The sequence below is a fragment of the Lucilia sericata genome, unplaced genomic scaffold (genome assembly GCF_015586225.1).
Source record: "Lucilia sericata isolate MDLA Ls3-8-SP2 unplaced genomic scaffold, ASM1558622v1 Contig001178F_arrow, whole genome shotgun sequence".
In the NCBI taxonomy this organism is placed as follows: Eukaryota; Metazoa; Arthropoda; class Insecta; order Diptera; family Calliphoridae; genus Lucilia; species Lucilia sericata.
In genome coordinates, this window is record NW_023995146.1 from 28485 (window position 1) to 46667 (window position 18183).

Genomic DNA, 18183 nt, shown 5'->3' on the forward strand with positions numbered 1-18183 from the left:
AGATTATATATGTTGAAGTGCATACAAATATGCAAAAATAAAAGTGAAATTGTTGTTTTTTATTTATTATAAATGTTTAAATAGAATGAAGTGTTATTAAGAGTTAATAAAAAATATTTTAATTTATCTCACATATGTATGTATATGTACATTAGAGTGTCCCGTGGAACAGCCTTTTTAATAGTTTGATACCTCTCAATGGATTGAAAATCCCGACCTCTGTATAATTTTTGAAAAAAAAAAATATATCTTCGATATTTTGGAAATGGGTCCAAAAAATTCCGAAAAATTATTTTAGTGGATTGGAGAGGTATATCACTTTCGCTTTTTATGAAAATAGGTGTCAAAATTTTTCGAATTTTTAGCTTATGCAGAAAAATATTTAGTTTGGCATTTGGCTTAGTCCATTTCAGATTTTTCTAGAATTTTTTGAAATCCCCTTTAGTACACTTAATTTCATTTTGCGGATCAGAAATACACTAAAAAAATTTTAATTATTTTTCACGATAAACACAAAATTACGGAATTTTTGACATCCATTTCGAAAAGATTGCAGAAATTATTTTTTTAAATATTGCACTGAGATCAAGATTTTCAATTGCCGATAGGGAACTGAGGACCTTTTCAAAAAAATGGATTTTATATATTTCTCGTATTAAGTACATTAAAACGTATCGTTTGAGAGGTATACCTCCAAAAAAGTAGTCCACGGAACACCCTAATGTACATACGTACATAATTTTAAATTAATATGCATTTTTTCCTCTAAATACATTTTTTTGTGTTCTGAAATATGTTAATATAAAATTAAATTTTATTCAATAACGAATTCAAGAGTAGAACAAAGTGCGAGAAAACGCACAAAAATAAATAGAGTTTTCTAGAGTTTCATTTTAAAGTCTAGATTATTACTTTTTCATCTACATCAATTAAACAAAATATAACTTACACTGCTCTTTTATAAAAATACATAAAAAAAATGTCATGTAATGTTTATTAAACAAAAAAGTTAAATTTGTTTATGAGAACACCAATTTAGCTTTGACACATGTCAGATTTTATTTAATATTGACATATTTATGTATCAAAAAATTTCTTCCAATTAACTTAAAAAATTTTTTTAATTAATTTAACATTAATTACAAAACATACACATAACAACAAAATATATAGAAATCTGCCACTTAAAAGAAATATACAAAAATATTTAAATTGTTACACAATAATAGAAAAAAAATATTAAACCATACAAAAGAATGTTTATAGCAAAAAAAAATATAGAAACCCTTTTCAAGGCTGAAAAAACATCAGCAAATTGACAACAACGCTACACGATAAACATAGAAAAAAAGCAACAACATTCAAATTTAACAATGTCGTTTTCGAGTTGAAACCAATTGTGCACAAAAGCGAGAAATTAAAAAAAGTTACGCAAATTGAATCCGTTTAATGTAGTTACCCTTTATTTTAATAGAAAATACGAAGAAAAAGCTAAAACCAAAACAAGAGGGCAAAATATGGTTAAAGCAAAATTAGGAAAATAAGCGAATGAGACAAAAAAAATTGTTCAAGAAAAAATTAAATCAATTAGCAATTTTTTGTTTCGCTTTATTTTGTCGACTGCCAACGAAATGGAAAACAATAAACATATTTTAATACGAGTTCAAAAGGAAAACAAAGCAAAAAAACCACAATAGAAAATAAAATAAAAATCAAATTAAAGAAACATGTTAAGAGTTGTTTATTTTGTATAATAAAATTTTGCGTTTTTTTTTCTCTTTTTTTCAAAACAAAGCATAAATTGAATAAAAACAGTCAAAATCTTTTCAAATTATAAAATTAAACTCAAATTAAAGCAATATTTGGTTGGCTCTATTATTGGCATATGATTTTATACTATATTATTAAATTACAGCCAGTTTATTACCAAACTCCTCCTGTGATTTTATTTGATTTAATTATACCCTACACCACTTTAATGGGGAAGGTATAATGGGTTTGTAACATACAGAAATATATTCGTCCTATACCCACCTTAAACTATAAAGTACCTTAAGCTATGTCCGTCCGTCTGGATGGCTGGTTGTGTATGTAAACCTTGTGCGCAATGTACAGGTCGCAATTTTCAATATAATTGGACGAAATTTGGCATATACGCTTTCTTTGGCCCAATGTTGAAATCGGTCCATTATTTCACCTAGCCCCCATACAACAGAACACCCCGAAAAGTGCTTCTGAGCTCATAATTATGTTAAATATACCGGTATATCGGTAAAAAGCGTCACAACTAAGTTTTATACAAGTCTTGATGACCTTGCCAAATTTCATAATGATCGGGCCTCAATTGCCCCCATACAAAGCCTTTTTCAGAAAATTAGTTTTTTCATCCATAAATTGCTTAAATGTATCGGAACAAGGTAATATTGAAGATAAATGCTTTATTATGAAAAATAAATCACATTTAATATTCATAACTGGTGTAGGGTATCATATGGTCGGTCACGCCCGACTATACTTTCCTACTTGTTTTTTACACATAATTAAGTGGACATGAAAATACATTTCAAATCTTTTTTATTCTTGATTAAGTTATTGACCTTACATTTAGTTTTAAAATTATTAAACTAGCCAGAATAACATTTCAACCTTTTTCTATAAGTTATGCAAATATTAATCACTTAATCATTCCATTACCTTTGCAAAAAACTTTAACATTTCCAACTCCAAAAAAAATAAATATAATGAAATGTTTTTATAACTTTTTGGTCTAGTATTCATTAAAATTCAATTAAAACTCAGCCTGTTTGGCCTTTTCCCTAGAAAATATTTTTCTATTTACATTCTTTTTATTCCCTATAATCACCTATCCGTGCAACTATAAACAATAGTTTATGCAAATATTTTTATTTTATATTTTAATATTTGTAAATATTTTGCTAACGAGAACCAGTACTCTTGCCCATAGAACACTTTACCTACTTCTTTCTTAGTTTTGATTGTTTGTTTGTTTATATGCATACGGTGTGTATCTTTGTGAGTTTATATTTTTTGTACAATAAATACTTATTATTGTGGTATATTTTATGTGGTTGTTGGAGTTGTTGTTAATTTTAATATAAAAGAAAAATAACAACAGCAGCAGAAACCAAACTTCACTTCACTTGCATTCATTTAAGTGTTAAAAATTTTGTTAAAAAACAAAAAACAAAAGAAATAACCGCAGATTGTTTTGGTTTTGTTTTATATATCTACATACATATGTAGGTGTATGTGTGTGTATATAATATTTGGTTTATATGTATGTACATTAACAATTTAATGTTTTTGTTGTTATAAAAATTTAACAAATTTTGTGTTTGTGTGTGAAATGGTGTTTATGTGAATTTTTACTCAGTGCATTTGGTAAATAAATATTTTTCAAACTTTTTTGCATAACAATTGTAAAACTTAAATTACTTAATTATTCCCTTTTCATTCTATTCTCTTATTCGGCGTTATTTGTTTACACAACCATGTTAATTCCAAGTTTTTCTCGTTTTTAGCAAGTTTTTTTGTGTTTTGTATTTCAACACAACTGCAAAGAGTTTTTAATTATATTTTTGTTAGTTATAATTGTTGTTAAAGGGCAGATAACTGTTTTTGTTTCACATACATAAGCATTAAAATTAAATGTAATTGAATATTTTGGAAAATAAGTATTTAGAAGAATTATAACATTGTTTTACATTCAAAGAATATAAGAAAAGAACTTTTCCAGTTGTTGGTCAAGTAATCAAGAAATATAGCATTTTCGGTAGTTTTTATACCCTACACTACTTCAGTGGGGGTTGTGCTGATGTTTGTAATGCACAATAATATTGGCCCTATACCCACCTTAAAGTATACTAATCGGCTTAGAATCATTTTCTGAGTCGATTTAGCTATATCCGTCCGTCCGTCCATGTAAACCTTGTAATCAAACTACAGGTCGAAATTTTGAAGATAATTCAATGAAATTTGGTAAATAACCTTCTATTGTCACAGGGACGAAGCCTATTGAAAATGGTTAAGATCGGTCCATTATTTCACCTAGCCCCCATACAACTGAACCTCCGAATAGGGCTTGTCCGTCCGTCCGTCTGTCCGTCCGTCCATGAATTTGAAGATAATTCAATGATAATTCAATTTGGCACATGACCTTCTAAGGTACCGGAGACGAAGCCTATTGAAAATGGTTAACATCGGTCCATTATTTCACGTAGCACCCATACAACTGATATGGCTTTTAAGTTCATAATTATGTTTAATATACTCGTATCTCGACAAAAAGCTGCAAAACCAAGTGCTATACTAGCCTTGATGACTCTCATGAATTTTATAATTATAGGGTCTTATTTGACCATAGCACCTATACAAAGCCCCCTTCAAAATTTGACTTAAATGTCCACAATTTTATTCAACAATAAATGGCAAGGTACAATTCAATTTCAATGCTTTATTATGAAAACTAAATCACATTTTATTTTTGTAACAGGTGTAGGGTATTATATGGTCGGCCTCGCCCGACTACAATTTCTTACTTGTTTCTTTTGGGATTTACCTACGTATTTAATTTGACAAATTTTAATATATAAAGGTCTGTCTTTCTGTGTGTCTGACCGTCCGTCCGCAATTTTCTGAAGTCCCCAGATATCTTCTAAAGCCAGCAAAATCCGTTCATAAATTACGGAGATATGAGAAAAATTCCGAGACAACCTCTGAAAATTTCAATAAAAAAGAGAATGTTAGTACATGCTTTGAAGTAACGAGTAGAGTTGAAAAAATATAAAATAAATTAAAATGTTATAAAATTAAACTTATTTTAAACACACTATGGTGAACGGTATATAAGATTTGATAAAGGCGAATATTGAACACTTACTTGTTTAAAGCTTGAAAATATTAAACACAAAACAAATCATAATAAATAACCTTGATATTAGAGTTCCGGGTCTTAAGGGTAAATTATGATGTATTTTATATGGGGTTAGGTTTCGTTATTGGTCCGAAAGAGACGTATTTCATCAAGTTATCTTTAACCTTGCAAATTACAAAGTTTGCATGAACGGACAGATTGAAGGACATAGTTAAATTGGTTCAAATGTATAGACTTAAACACCTGAAGTTGAATCCTTAATTTATGACTCTGTTAACTTTAAATTTAAAAAATATTGTTTTTCACTAAATTCAATTTAAGGGCTCAGTGCTAAATACTGGCATAAAAACTTTATTTTTAAAATTCTTCAAACTCTAATCATACAACAATATATTACTACCAATCAAATCAATTTTATTTCATAAAGATGCAGAAGAAGAATTTAACAAATGTACTAAATTAATGACATTCAAGTCCTTTAAAATATTGTTAAAAACCAGATTGTAAAAACTTTATGAACAATCAATAGTCCACATATTCGTTCTACCATCTGGCACCGCAATCATCTATTCATCCATCCATTCGTATGGGTTTATTACCAACAAATCAACTGTTATATAGAAAAAACTTTGCATGCATGTTCCCAAATAAATAAAACAGAAAACATGAAACATGAAACAAACCACTGAAAATTTGTTTCAATAAAAGTTTCGAGTGTAAATTAGTACTAAGTTTGTTTGTGCAATTTAAAAATTTAACTTTCAGTTCCATTCATGTTTTTCCTTTTTTGGCATTTTCAGTTTGCTAAAACATTTAGTTGTGATGTGTGTCTGCTTTTGCCACGACCAAGTTGTTTGGACATAACATTTCAACTGAATGAAAAGTTGGTGAGAATCAGTTTTATTATACCGAAAAAGAAAGACAGTCTGTACAAGAAATACATACTTAGTAATAGATAAAAATAAAAACATAAGTGCTTAATTTAAAACTGTATTTAAGCATTTTCGACAAGAAAAAATCTACATACATATATTTAAAAATTCGATACTTTGATAACTTTCCATTTTCAAAAATAGGATATTTTGATAGAAATCAGCTTCAAATTCAATAATTTTAAAACAAGAATTTATAATTGCATACATTTTAATCAAATTTTGAATTTTCAAGTTTTATCTTCTTAAATGAAAAGAACGCCAATAAGTAGAAAAGTTTTTGGTTTTAGAATGCTGTTATAACTAACAGACTATAAACAACGTTACTATATATATAAGACATAATTTCTCAACTATAAATTATTTTGCCCTTCCAGTTAACTTTAAGTCGTTACAGTTTTCTATTTCAATGTTATTTCCTTTATTATACCCTACCCGAAATTCAGCATAATTAACTTTTATGTAAACAGTCCCTCCTGCAAACTTTATGAGGAGCGGCTCATATTTGACCCTGACTTCCACATCAATAAATTGTTTCAATACCTACATCAAAATTAATGTAAAATTCAACATATTTTTTTTATAAAAAAAAATGCACATAGCTGGTGTAGGGTATCATATGGTCGACCATCCCCGACGAAAATTTCCTCTTTGTTTTTATAGGTGTTTTGTTAGTTTTCAGTAGTTTTTTTTTTTTCTTTAGCCACAATGAAAAGACTGTCTAGTGGTTTTAGCTCAACAACATCAGTAGTCAATGTTTTCATTTACACTAATCCTTAAATATATTTTTCTATTCTTTGTATAAAACTAATTTGTTTTATTTGTATTAGTAAAGTTTTATGTATTTTAAGTTGACTGGTTGACCGATTTTCGTGAATTCATGAATTTGTGGGAGTGTTTGGATGTACTTTATGGGTGTATTTTGATTGCAAAAGTTTAAGTAGTTTATGTATGATAATCTGATTTAAGTTTGTTATTTCTATAAAATGTGTAGAACCCTTAGCATACAATGCGTTTAAGGGTTTAATTCATTTGGCATGCACACACTTTTGAATAGGACAGCACTTATATTACTAAAGTGATAAGATTTGGTAAAATTCAACCTAGTTAGAAGTCAACATTTTTTGTAAACAACAAATTTTTGTAAAATTAACCCCTTTTTCTGGTATAACTCTTGATTTTCGAGGTATATTAAAAATTATGAACTGCTTTAAGTGGAGAGTATATTAACTTTTTATAATATTGCCATACAGTGCTATCAATGGCTGAACTGTGAAAAATCTTATAAAAGCAAAGCGCTATCTAGTCTAATAAGATTTATGTAATAAATAAGTAAAATTTAAAATCTATTTTGTTTTAACAGCATATTTACTGTAACTTCATACAAGTGTACTTATTCTTACCTTTAAATATATATATTTTTTAACAGTAAATGAAAAACTTTCTCTTCTTTTGACTATCAATCATAATATTTATTATAATTTAATGACTTTTGTATATGATTTACAATGTTTTCACAAATTGTAACTTAATTGTAAAAAATATGTTAAATGCATTTTAATGAGCAATTTTTCCATCCCTAACTGTAGAATGGGAGGGAGGGATTTTTTAAATTATTCAAACAGCTTGTAGCTTATTAATACTTAAACATATTATTAACTTAAATTTTATAGATATTTACAAAAACACAACACAAAGTGATAATGGAGTTATTTATAAATGGCTGTGTATAACATCAAAACGAGTTCAACAATTTCATACTTAAATTGCAATTACAATTTAAAATAATATTGCAAATCGAATTGATTGATTACAATACGTACTCACTCTTTTCTTAATTGTACCCTGCAGCACGCACATATGTACATACATTTTTAATAATATTTTTACTATACAAATTAATTAAAAAGTTTTAGCGGTTATTCCAGTGAATTGCCTTAAAGTATGTTTCAAATTACACATCATACCATTTACCTCCATAGATTTACAAGTACAACTATATACTGTAAATAGTCTTTTATATATTTCAATTGAAATTCCTTCTGTTATTTATTTCTTAATCTTTTGTAATTAAATAAATACTCATATTGCACAAATATGTATTATTAATAATTAATTCCATTTTATTTTCTTTTCTCTCTTATTTTCATATTCATCTCTTCTTACTCGTAGTTAATTAATTAATTCGTTAATTTATTATAATTTATTAAATGCTTGTAGTTTTTGTTTATTACTTTTTTGTTTTATTTTGGCTTTATGTAGAAGTATTTACGAATATTAAATATACGTACAGTTACAATAAAAACAATATAAAAAACACATACATACATTCATATACATACATTTGGAAAAAAACGACTTATTCAAATTGTAGCTCAGCTTATTTACTTAACTCCAGAGTAGGAGTATGTGTATGTTGGTGTATTAAATAGTTTTACTTTCGTCCTTCTTATACTATACACACATATACAAATTGCAATCACAAACAGTATTTGGATGTTTAATGATTTTTGTTCATTATACTTTGTGTGTATATGTTGGTTGTGTCACTTCATCTAGATTTCTCTGAGAATAGCACTTGCTGTCGCTGTAGCTGTCGTTGTCGCTCGTTTTATTTTATTTACTTATTACACATTTATTTAATAATATTATTTGTAATAATTGTGTAAATTAACTTATCACCGTAATACGTGCCTCATATCGTTGGTATTAATTCCATTTGTAGCCGAATCCGTATTTGTGTTCGCAGCAATTAAAACATGTCTTTGGCATTTATAGGAGTGTGAATTTTGGATTTCTTTTTTATTCCTTCTACACGGTAATTTTCTTAATGTTTTTGTTTTTATTTTACCACCACCATCATCATTATTATTATTATTGTAATCATTATCATTGTTCTTATCGTCATCATCATCCTTTTTGTAATTATTATGGTTGAGGCAATTGATGTGGCAATACCGGTGCTTTTGTTCTTTCTGTTGTTGCTGCTGCTTATGTTTCTTATTCTCATTTTGAATCGGATTCTGATTTTGTCTCTGTTGTCGAGGTTTTGTTTTATGGTTTTGTAAAATACTCGTTGTATATTGTTGCTGTGGCTGATGTTCTCTTTGTTGTTGTTGTCGTAGTACAAGTCTCAAAGGATTCAATATATTTTTGTTAAATATTATAAAAAATAAGCTACTTATCATTGGTAGTATCATATACATAAATCTTGTAATACTATTAAGATTTATTAAAGTCGATTGGGCAGAAGATTGATAATCTGAAATAATTTAAAATAATGATAACAGTAATAGAATTACGTATTTTAATTTTAACAATGTAATTATTAACGTGCAATATATAAAAAAAATTTAGTATGTATTAGGAAATTAAATTTTCAATACAAATATTTTAGTAATTTTAAGCTATTTGAAAAACTTTTTACTTACTTTTATAATGCGTCAAGTATAATCCATTTTCATCGTCAAACTCATCATTGTGATCGTAAGGAAATGTTTCTGGAGATCGGCCGGAAGCCAAAATTCGTGGTCTGTCCTCTTCTATGTATTTTTCAGTTTCAGCATGATAAATTCGATGTATTCGTGCAGAACATTTGAGCTGAAATAAACATATATTTATTAAATGTTTTTTTTTTTATGAAGCTTCTTTTCTCACATCTTACCTTTAATCTACCTTTTATAAAATGTTGTAGTGTTACTATAAAATTAATTTCTAATACTGAAGTTTCTAACTGTTCTTCGACATGTTTTTGTATTTCATACGTACGCAAATAATTTGGAGGAACCTGAAATGAAAAAAAATATTAAAAATATAATTTACTGTCTGTTCCTCTAAATAAGAAAGTTTTCTTTCTTATTCTTATTTATATAGAAAATAATAAAAATAACTGACTTTATTTGTTGTTTTCAAAACAGAAAGAAAAAATCATTTCCATTAAAAGAACAGGCTCTAAGTTAAAATTTTTCGTGAAAAATCAGAATTTTGCCAAAAAAATTTTTTTTTCATTAAAAAGCTTTTTTTAATAAATTTTCCGACGAAATTTAAATTTTTTGGTGATAAATATTCTTTGATGAAAAATAAAATGTGATGAAATATAATTTCAAATCAAGTTTACAATTATCTTGGAAACTTTAACACCTTTTTAACATCTTTTTCTGCAAACGGAATCACCCTAATCTACATACATTTTCCTAATCGCAAATTATTTATACCTTTCTCTGTTACTCTTGTTATAATTAAGCGATTTTGTATCCAATAATTCATTATTAATTTCAGAATTATAACCAGCAAAGAAATTTGAACACAATAGGAGAAAATTATGCTTGAAATCATTTATTTGAATTACAATTGAGAATAAATTATTCAATATTTATACTACTTCAAATAATTGGTTCACTTTTTATTAAGCAATATACAGACATATAACCATATTATATTATTTCTTGTCATAGTTCCATTCCATTCTTGCTCAAATTGTTCGTTTATAGATTTTAGTTTTTTATTTTATTAACGTATTATATTTGCAAATATTGAGGTCATAAAATATCATTTAGCAAACAGCATACATAATGTCCGGGAAATTCGAATTTTTTCAATTATATGACTTTCACAATCTTCGACTAGTAAGTATGTTTGTGTGTGTGTATTTATTACAACAATAATTCCTTTTTGATACTTTTTCTTCGTTTTCTTCAGTTGTATTGTATTAAACACAGACATTTAAACTATTGAATTTTAATTTCAAGGTTGATTATTAAAAAATTGAACATTTTGTAACTGAATATCAGCAATTTTGGGAAACAACTTAAAACAAAACAAAATATGTTTCATACAACAATAATAATAACAATACTTTAAGGATATTTGCTCCACCCGTTTGTTTTTCAGTCAAGCCCGAATATAAGACACCCTACATAAGTTATAAGTATATTTGAATTTTATTGATAAAAAAAATATATTCAATTAAGACGAAAACATTCCTAATGTGTTCTGCTAAAATAAGCATATGTATTAAACTATACAAAATATCATTGAAGAGAACGAGTATTTATAGTTGGAAAAAAATACAATAATATTCAATTGGTAGCCATAACGTCTATCATTTAAAATGACTTTTTCGTTAAAAAGAACGAAAAAAATACAAACCAAACACTATAGAAGGGAGAGTAATACATGCAGTGAAACCTTAGAACTTTTTATGTCTTATATTTTGTAATGGCCAACCAAAAAATAAAAAAAAACTGGTAAAAATATCAATAACCATCTATTATGCATTTCAATATTTTGCACAATTTCCATTTTAAGTGCAGCATAAATCAAATATAAACCAAACTAATGAATTTCTTTTCAATGTTATTTTCTCTCTCTTCTCTTTTTGTTATTTCCTTTAAATTTTTTACATACTGTGTTATGCTGTGAGATGCCATTTACACAGATGTATCCAAATCGGACTGAGGGAGCATTGGCTTAAAGTGGTACGTAAGTACACACATACATACACATATATTTGGTTATATTGTTGCTGTTGTTTTTGTTACATTGGCATACCAAGCAACTGTCAAATGCATAAACCGAACTATTCAATAATAAAAAAGTAACAGAAAAAATAGTATGGACCAAGAATACAACTCAAAATATTACATATTCTAAGGTCCGTAGTATTGAATGTTTTTAAAAAAAAGTAAGAGAATTACAATCACACGCAATATACTTATACCCATACATAAATATTAAATAAGTGTATATGTGTGTGTAGTTAAATATGTATGTGAATGGATACATTAAATGTTGGCCAACTAAAGAAATTGAATAAAAAAAATATTGCTAATGAATGCTATTCCACATAAGTTTTTTTTGTGGCAACTTTTATGTAAACGTTTTTATGAATACCAATTTTTTCTCCATTATTTTTTTCCATTGTTTGTATTGCAACGTATATGTATATAAGTGAGTACAAGTGAGTCTGAGTAGTTCGATGGCTTCTCATATAAATGATTGAAAATTCAATTTTAATGTCAATGTGTCTGTTAAATCTTTATTTGAAATCAGTTTCTATGGAATTCTAATTATGGAATCCCATAACATGGTATATGGGGTTATAAGAAAAAACCATAAATTCAGTAAAGATTTAGCAAAATCTAATCGTGAAGATTTAAAACAAAATTGTACGACTTTCAGTAGTTAAAACTCGTGGATGCTCTCAAATGAAAACTTATTTTTTTCTAATAAATTGGTATATGAAACTAATTTATTTATTTATTAGTTTTTTATCTTACCCAGTTGGAAATTTCATTAAGACGTTTTATGGAAATACCTCATGACTTGTCAGAGTCGGTGCTGAATTCGTCATGTGTTCCCATACAAAAAACTTTTTGGCACCCCCTGACACTTTCATATATATACAAATTTTCAAAAAAATAAAGTCGACGTATGTCCGCAGTAATGACAAATGTACCAAATATCATACAAATGTCAGCTGTTGTTTCAGCAATCAGTCATTAATGAAGTCTATAAAGTGGCATACCAACTAGCTGCCAAGATGATGCTATTACAAAAAGAGTACACATACAATACTAACGACTTGTAGATAATGAATCTGTAGTGACATTGTCGTTAAGACACAATTTCCAACTGGGTATTTCAATAAATAACACTTTCTATCTAATAGTAAATGTATTCAAATAAAGAACATTTCAACACAAATTCTTTACACACTATTTTACCTGTATGTCATTAATCCACCATGTTAAATTTGCTGCTGGTTTTGAATAATCGGATGAGCAATTACCATTTATAACATCACCCAAACGATAGCGTGAATGAATTCCAGTTATTATTGGTCGTTGAGTAGGAAGTTCTAATAATAATACAAGAAAAAAAGTAAAGAAAAATTATCATCAAAAATATCTTAAATAAATTATTGTTTAAATTTTGTTCTAAAAATAATACTAGTGAAAGTAATACTTACCAATTACATCCATTTCTCCCGACATAACAGACGTATGGAATGACGGAGCATCTGCCGATACCTCACAGGCAAAACGGCCTGTTATCGCTGTGGAAACGTTGCGTAAAAAAACATGACTAGCATTTGATTGAGTGGTCTATAAACGAGAAAAATAAATGATTAATTGTAATGCAAAAAAAATATTTATTTAACAAGAACATTTTTACTTTAATATGTATTACAAAACTAACGAATTCTCATAAAACTAATTTTAATATGTATTGCATATATTCAGGCATTGAAAAAATAACATTTACTATTTATTAAGTTTTATGCTATGTATTCGTATTGTGTTGAAACACAAAAATATAAATTTCTCTTTAAATTGCGTTGAAAGAACAGCAATATGTATTTAAAATAATATCATTTATTTTGTTGTTTTTTTTTCAGAACTTCCTCTTTATGGTCATTGTTGCATACATATTAACTTACACATAATTACTGGCTTACAATTTTTTCTCTTTCTACAAACACATATTTATGTATGAAGTTTTTTTTAACAATGTTTGAATACCATCATATTGCATATAAACATATAGGTTTTTATGTATGTATGTATTTATGTTTGTTTTTTAACTTTATTCATTTTACCAACCATATAACAATTTTAAGTATTTATGTAAAATACTTTCTGAATGCATGTTATTTTTGCACGTGTTGTTGGTTTATCACTTGTATTTTATTTCAGTTTTACAGTGTTGTGCGAATGTTTATTAAATTCAGTTATTTTATATGAAATTAATTTGAATATATGTACATATGTATGCATTTCTGTATATTTCACAGAATTATTATAAATCCTACTATAAATTAAACAAGAGTGCTATATTCGGCTGTGCCGAATCTTATATACCCTTCATATGTACCTATTTAATTTTCCCGAATATATCATTATTATGGCAATAGCAAAACAAAATGAACAACAACAACGCTAAACGAAACAAACACTCAAAAAACAAAATACACAAGGCAGTAAAACCAACAGACATCAAACATACGAAACTGTACACCAACAAACAAAAACAATATACACAAGGCAATGAAACACACAGCCATCCAAACATGTGAAACGAAATACTCAATGAATAAGCAGTGTTGTTGTTGTTGCTTATTAATCAAAGCATGAAAAAATTGTCTTTTTTAATGAAATTTTCAGAGGTTGTCTCGGATTTTTGCTTATATCTCCGTCATTTATGGACCGATTTTGCTGATTTTAAATAGCGATCTTCTCGAAAGCATGTCTAACAAAATTATTGAAGATTCGGATCTCGCCGATATCTGGCGTCCTCTAAAAACTGATTTCAACAGACAGACAGACGGACATGGCTTAATCGACTCCGCTATCTATAAGGATCCAGAATATATATACTTTATAGGGTCGGAAAATTATATTATAGAAATTACAAACGGAATGACAAATTTATATATACCCTTCTCACGAAGGTGAAGGGTATAAAAATATCTAAAGAATATTTACTGTATGCTTTTAATTAGGTAAATAGTATAGTTTTCAATGAAATCTCAATATCTGTTTCGGAAAATTTTTACTCTCTACTTGAACTATAAGATTTGGCTTTACATTATTTTTATACCCACCATCAAAAAAATATATTGATTTTGTCATTCCGTTTGTAACACATCGAAATATTGACCATAGACCCACAAAAGTATAAATATTCTGGGTTCTTATTAAATTCTAAGACGATCTAGCCATGTCCGTCTATCTGTCTGTTGACACGATAGAGTGCGAACGGAATGCGCTAGAGGGTTGAAATTTTCCACAAATATTCCCATAAATAAGGTTTGGTATTGAAAATGGGCAATATCGATCCACATTACAAGTGCACCACCGAAAAAACAGCCTGAACAGGCATTTAGTTTTAAAAGTGTTAGTATAGTGATGAAATTCAACATAAATAAGTTTCTTATGAGACAAAATCTCCCTACCAAACATTTCTACGATATTTTATGTGGATCGGTCCATAATTGACTCTACCTTCCATATAAGGTCTACTTCAGAAAATTACTTTAACGCTCATTACTTGCCTTAAAATATGAGTACATCGATGGAATTTGACATAAGCAAGTCACTTTCAAGCCAAAACCTCTCTACCAAATTTTATGTGTATCGGTCCATAATTGACCCTACACCATATAAGGTCCCCTTCAAAAAATTACTTTAACGCTCATTACTGGCTTAAAAATACGAGTACATAGATGGAAATTTTATATGGATCGGTTGTTTGGTATTGAAAATGGGCAATATCGATCCGCGTATACAAGTGGACCACCGAAAAACAGCCTTAACAGGCATTTATGTTTTAAAAACGTTAGTATAATGATGAAATTCAACTACGAAATTTTATGTGGATCGGTCCATAATTGACTCTACCTTCCATATAAGGTCTACTTCAGAAAATTACTTTAACGCTCATTACTTGCCTTAAAATATGAGTACATCGATGGAATTTGACATAAGCAAGTCACTTTCAAGCCAAAACCTCTCTACCAAATTTGATGTGGATCGGTCCATAATTGACCCTACCCTCTACAAGGTCCCCTTCAGATGATATTCGATGTAAAGATGATTATATGAACCAAAATCAGTCTAACAAATTTTATGAAAAACTCTCATTTAATTTGATGAGTGATCCTTTTATGGTATACGGTTTGATGGTGGGAATATGAGATCTATGTATATGAGATTCGGCACAGCCGAATATAACACTCTCACTTGTTACATACATATATATTTATTTTTGTTCAACTAACAAAGATAGGAATGTATGTATATAGAATGAATCGTATATTAAAAGGAATATTTTTTAAAGCCAGTAAAATTTATATTTTTTCCTCCTGACTGAAATATTTCAAATTTATTTTGAAAACAATTTGTTAATGTAATGTTTGCGAATTTATAATTTGAGTAGTTTATCTTTGTCTCGCAAGTTAAAGCATGTAAGAAAGTATAATCGGGCACGATCGACCATTTGATCGAATATTTGTATATATTTAAGGAATCTATTGATTAAAACCTGGTTTTCTGAAAATGGATATATAGTGAAGTATGGGTCAAATAAGCACTGATCCTAATATAATTTGATGGTGTGATTTCTGTTCATATAAAAGTTATAATTAATTCAAACCCTTTTAGTTTTGACATTTACAACAAAAAAAATGTTCATACCTAAAATAATACACGTTTTTAAAAATGGATACAACATTTTAAGAACAGTATTCCGTTCGAATTTGAGTTATTTTAGTCTTTTAGTAAATAAGTAAAATGTATAGTATATAACGTAGTTACCCTGAATCTTTTTTCAAGTACACTATGTATACATATACACAATGTGAAGCATGGATTTCTGATTTCTGTTTAAAATGCCTACATTAAACAAGGGAAAATGTTTAAGTCTTTAAATAAAATGCTAAATATGACGCAAATTGTATGCTGCTCAAGGAAATCCTTTTATAAGTTATTGTCATTTTCACTTTACTCGTTTTATTAACCATTGTTATCACATTAAGTCAATGTTTATCCATTGGTATCAGTTTTTGTTGCTATATTCTCTCTCTGCTCTAGACTTAATACCCACTTTAACCATAAAAAATCAATTCGCACTTTTTTTTGCCTGATGACCGGTCATTTGTTTCTTACTGCTATAGATTTAAAGTCAACTAAAAGCAGGATAAAAAGCAACAACAACAAACATCCTGGTCATTTTTAAAATTGTATAAACATTATTTTGGAAGCCCTCTTGTTTATTTTAATGGTGTGTTGTTATCTTGCCTGTTGTTATTATATTTTGTTGTTGTTGTATTTGTTTTTTGCTGTTTAAATTCTTTATACTTACATCCACGTTTAAACCATTTGTTGATGGAAATATTTTCCATGCTGGATTCTCTTTTGGCGTGTAACGATAAAATTCACGACGTCCTCGATACCATTTAACCGTATACAGTGTGTCATTTTCAATGTCGTAATTACAGATTAAAATCGCATTATCACCACGTTTAACAGCCAACGGTATGGTCACACTGACATTACGTAAGGCCAATATGAAATCTGCAAAGAGAAAAAAACCAAACACAGAAATAATGTAAGTTAATGGAGCTTGAGTAACAAAAAATATTAAGAAACTTTTATTATTTTTCACCTTTTAACTTTTCAGTTTTAATGATAACTTATTATATAAATATTACTGAAAGCATCAGCCGATATTAAAATTGTCTCTGGTCATCGACTTCGTTGTTGATGTTAAATTGCGAGTGAATGAAGAGCAACAAGAATTTGAATAAATCATTGATTTTTTATGTATTTTAGTTTAGCATAAAAGTGACATTTTATTTGCATATTTATAGTGAGATTTTCTGAAATTCTAAATCTATAAATATTGCCTGAAAAATATTTCTCTAACTTTATAATTTTTCAAATTTATACTTCAGGAAACAGTACCCTTATATAGAAACGTATTTATAGCCAATATTTTGTTTGCAACACACAGACATATTAAAATATTCCTTATTATGTATTATAAATACTTTGGGTGTCATGTTAATTATCATAACACCCTAAATAGTAGATACGACTATATTTTCCAACATACCTGGCTAAACATCAATTAAACGTAAATATTGTCCTACGACAAATCCAATTAGAAATACGAAATGTGTCTGGGGAAATTCCTTAAACTGTTCACAAAGAAAGGCAGGAAATGAATTAATGCATAAATGAATGTCTTTATTAATATTATTGGCCAATTAATGTTCATACCAACAAGAATGAAACAAAGGTAGTGAAACTTTATGCACAATTTGTATACAACCACAACCATAATTAATTAGATTTATGTTTACTTTCTCCATTATCATCATGACTACTACTTTAGTGCTTACGTTCTAAAACTGTCCTGTACACTAAACACCTTTAAATCAAATTTATGTATATATGTACATACGTATAAAGACATTTACACACTGAAAGTGAACGTAAAAGGACGAACTAACTTCTAGGAACGCATGAAAGTATACTTTACTTTATAAGCTTATGTCTATATGGGTCATTTGTTTGGATTTGTTTTAATATTAACTTCATATATTTATGTATATTATTTGTAACCGGTTTGTAACTAGAATTTGTTTTAACTATGCACATTGGGCCAAAAGTTCTTAAATCCCGACCATAAATAAAACACAAGTTTTTGATATATGTTTAGTATCAATGAAAAGATAATTTCTCTTACGGTCAAATAGCTATTTCTTCATTGTTTCTAAATTTTTTTTAATCTGAACTCCTTTGGACAATTTTTGCTAGGACCAATAGGTGAAAAGTTACACTCATTTGAATA

General features: G+C 28.0%; 1 protein-coding gene across 1 annotated transcript in view; it reads right to left on the bottom strand.

The window, feature by feature from the left end:
• Window positions 1–7297: 7297 nt before the first annotated feature.
• LOC119610402 (uncharacterized protein MAL13P1.304-like) overlaps window positions 7298–18183 on the bottom strand; it is a 70184-nt gene continuing 59298 nt past the window's right edge. The window contains exons 3-8 of the mRNA XM_037965577.1: window positions 16690–16901; window positions 12797–12932; window positions 12552–12685; window positions 9491–9613; window positions 9258–9426; window positions 7298–9088 (exon numbers count right to left, since the gene is read on the bottom strand). Coding sequence (XP_037821505.1) covers window positions 8505–9088; window positions 9258–9426; window positions 9491–9613; window positions 12552–12685; window positions 12797–12932; window positions 16690–16901 — 1358 coding nt within the window. The 3' untranslated portion in view covers window positions 7298–8504. The remainder of the gene's footprint in view (window positions 9089–9257; window positions 9427–9490; window positions 9614–12551; window positions 12686–12796; window positions 12933–16689; window positions 16902–18183) is intronic.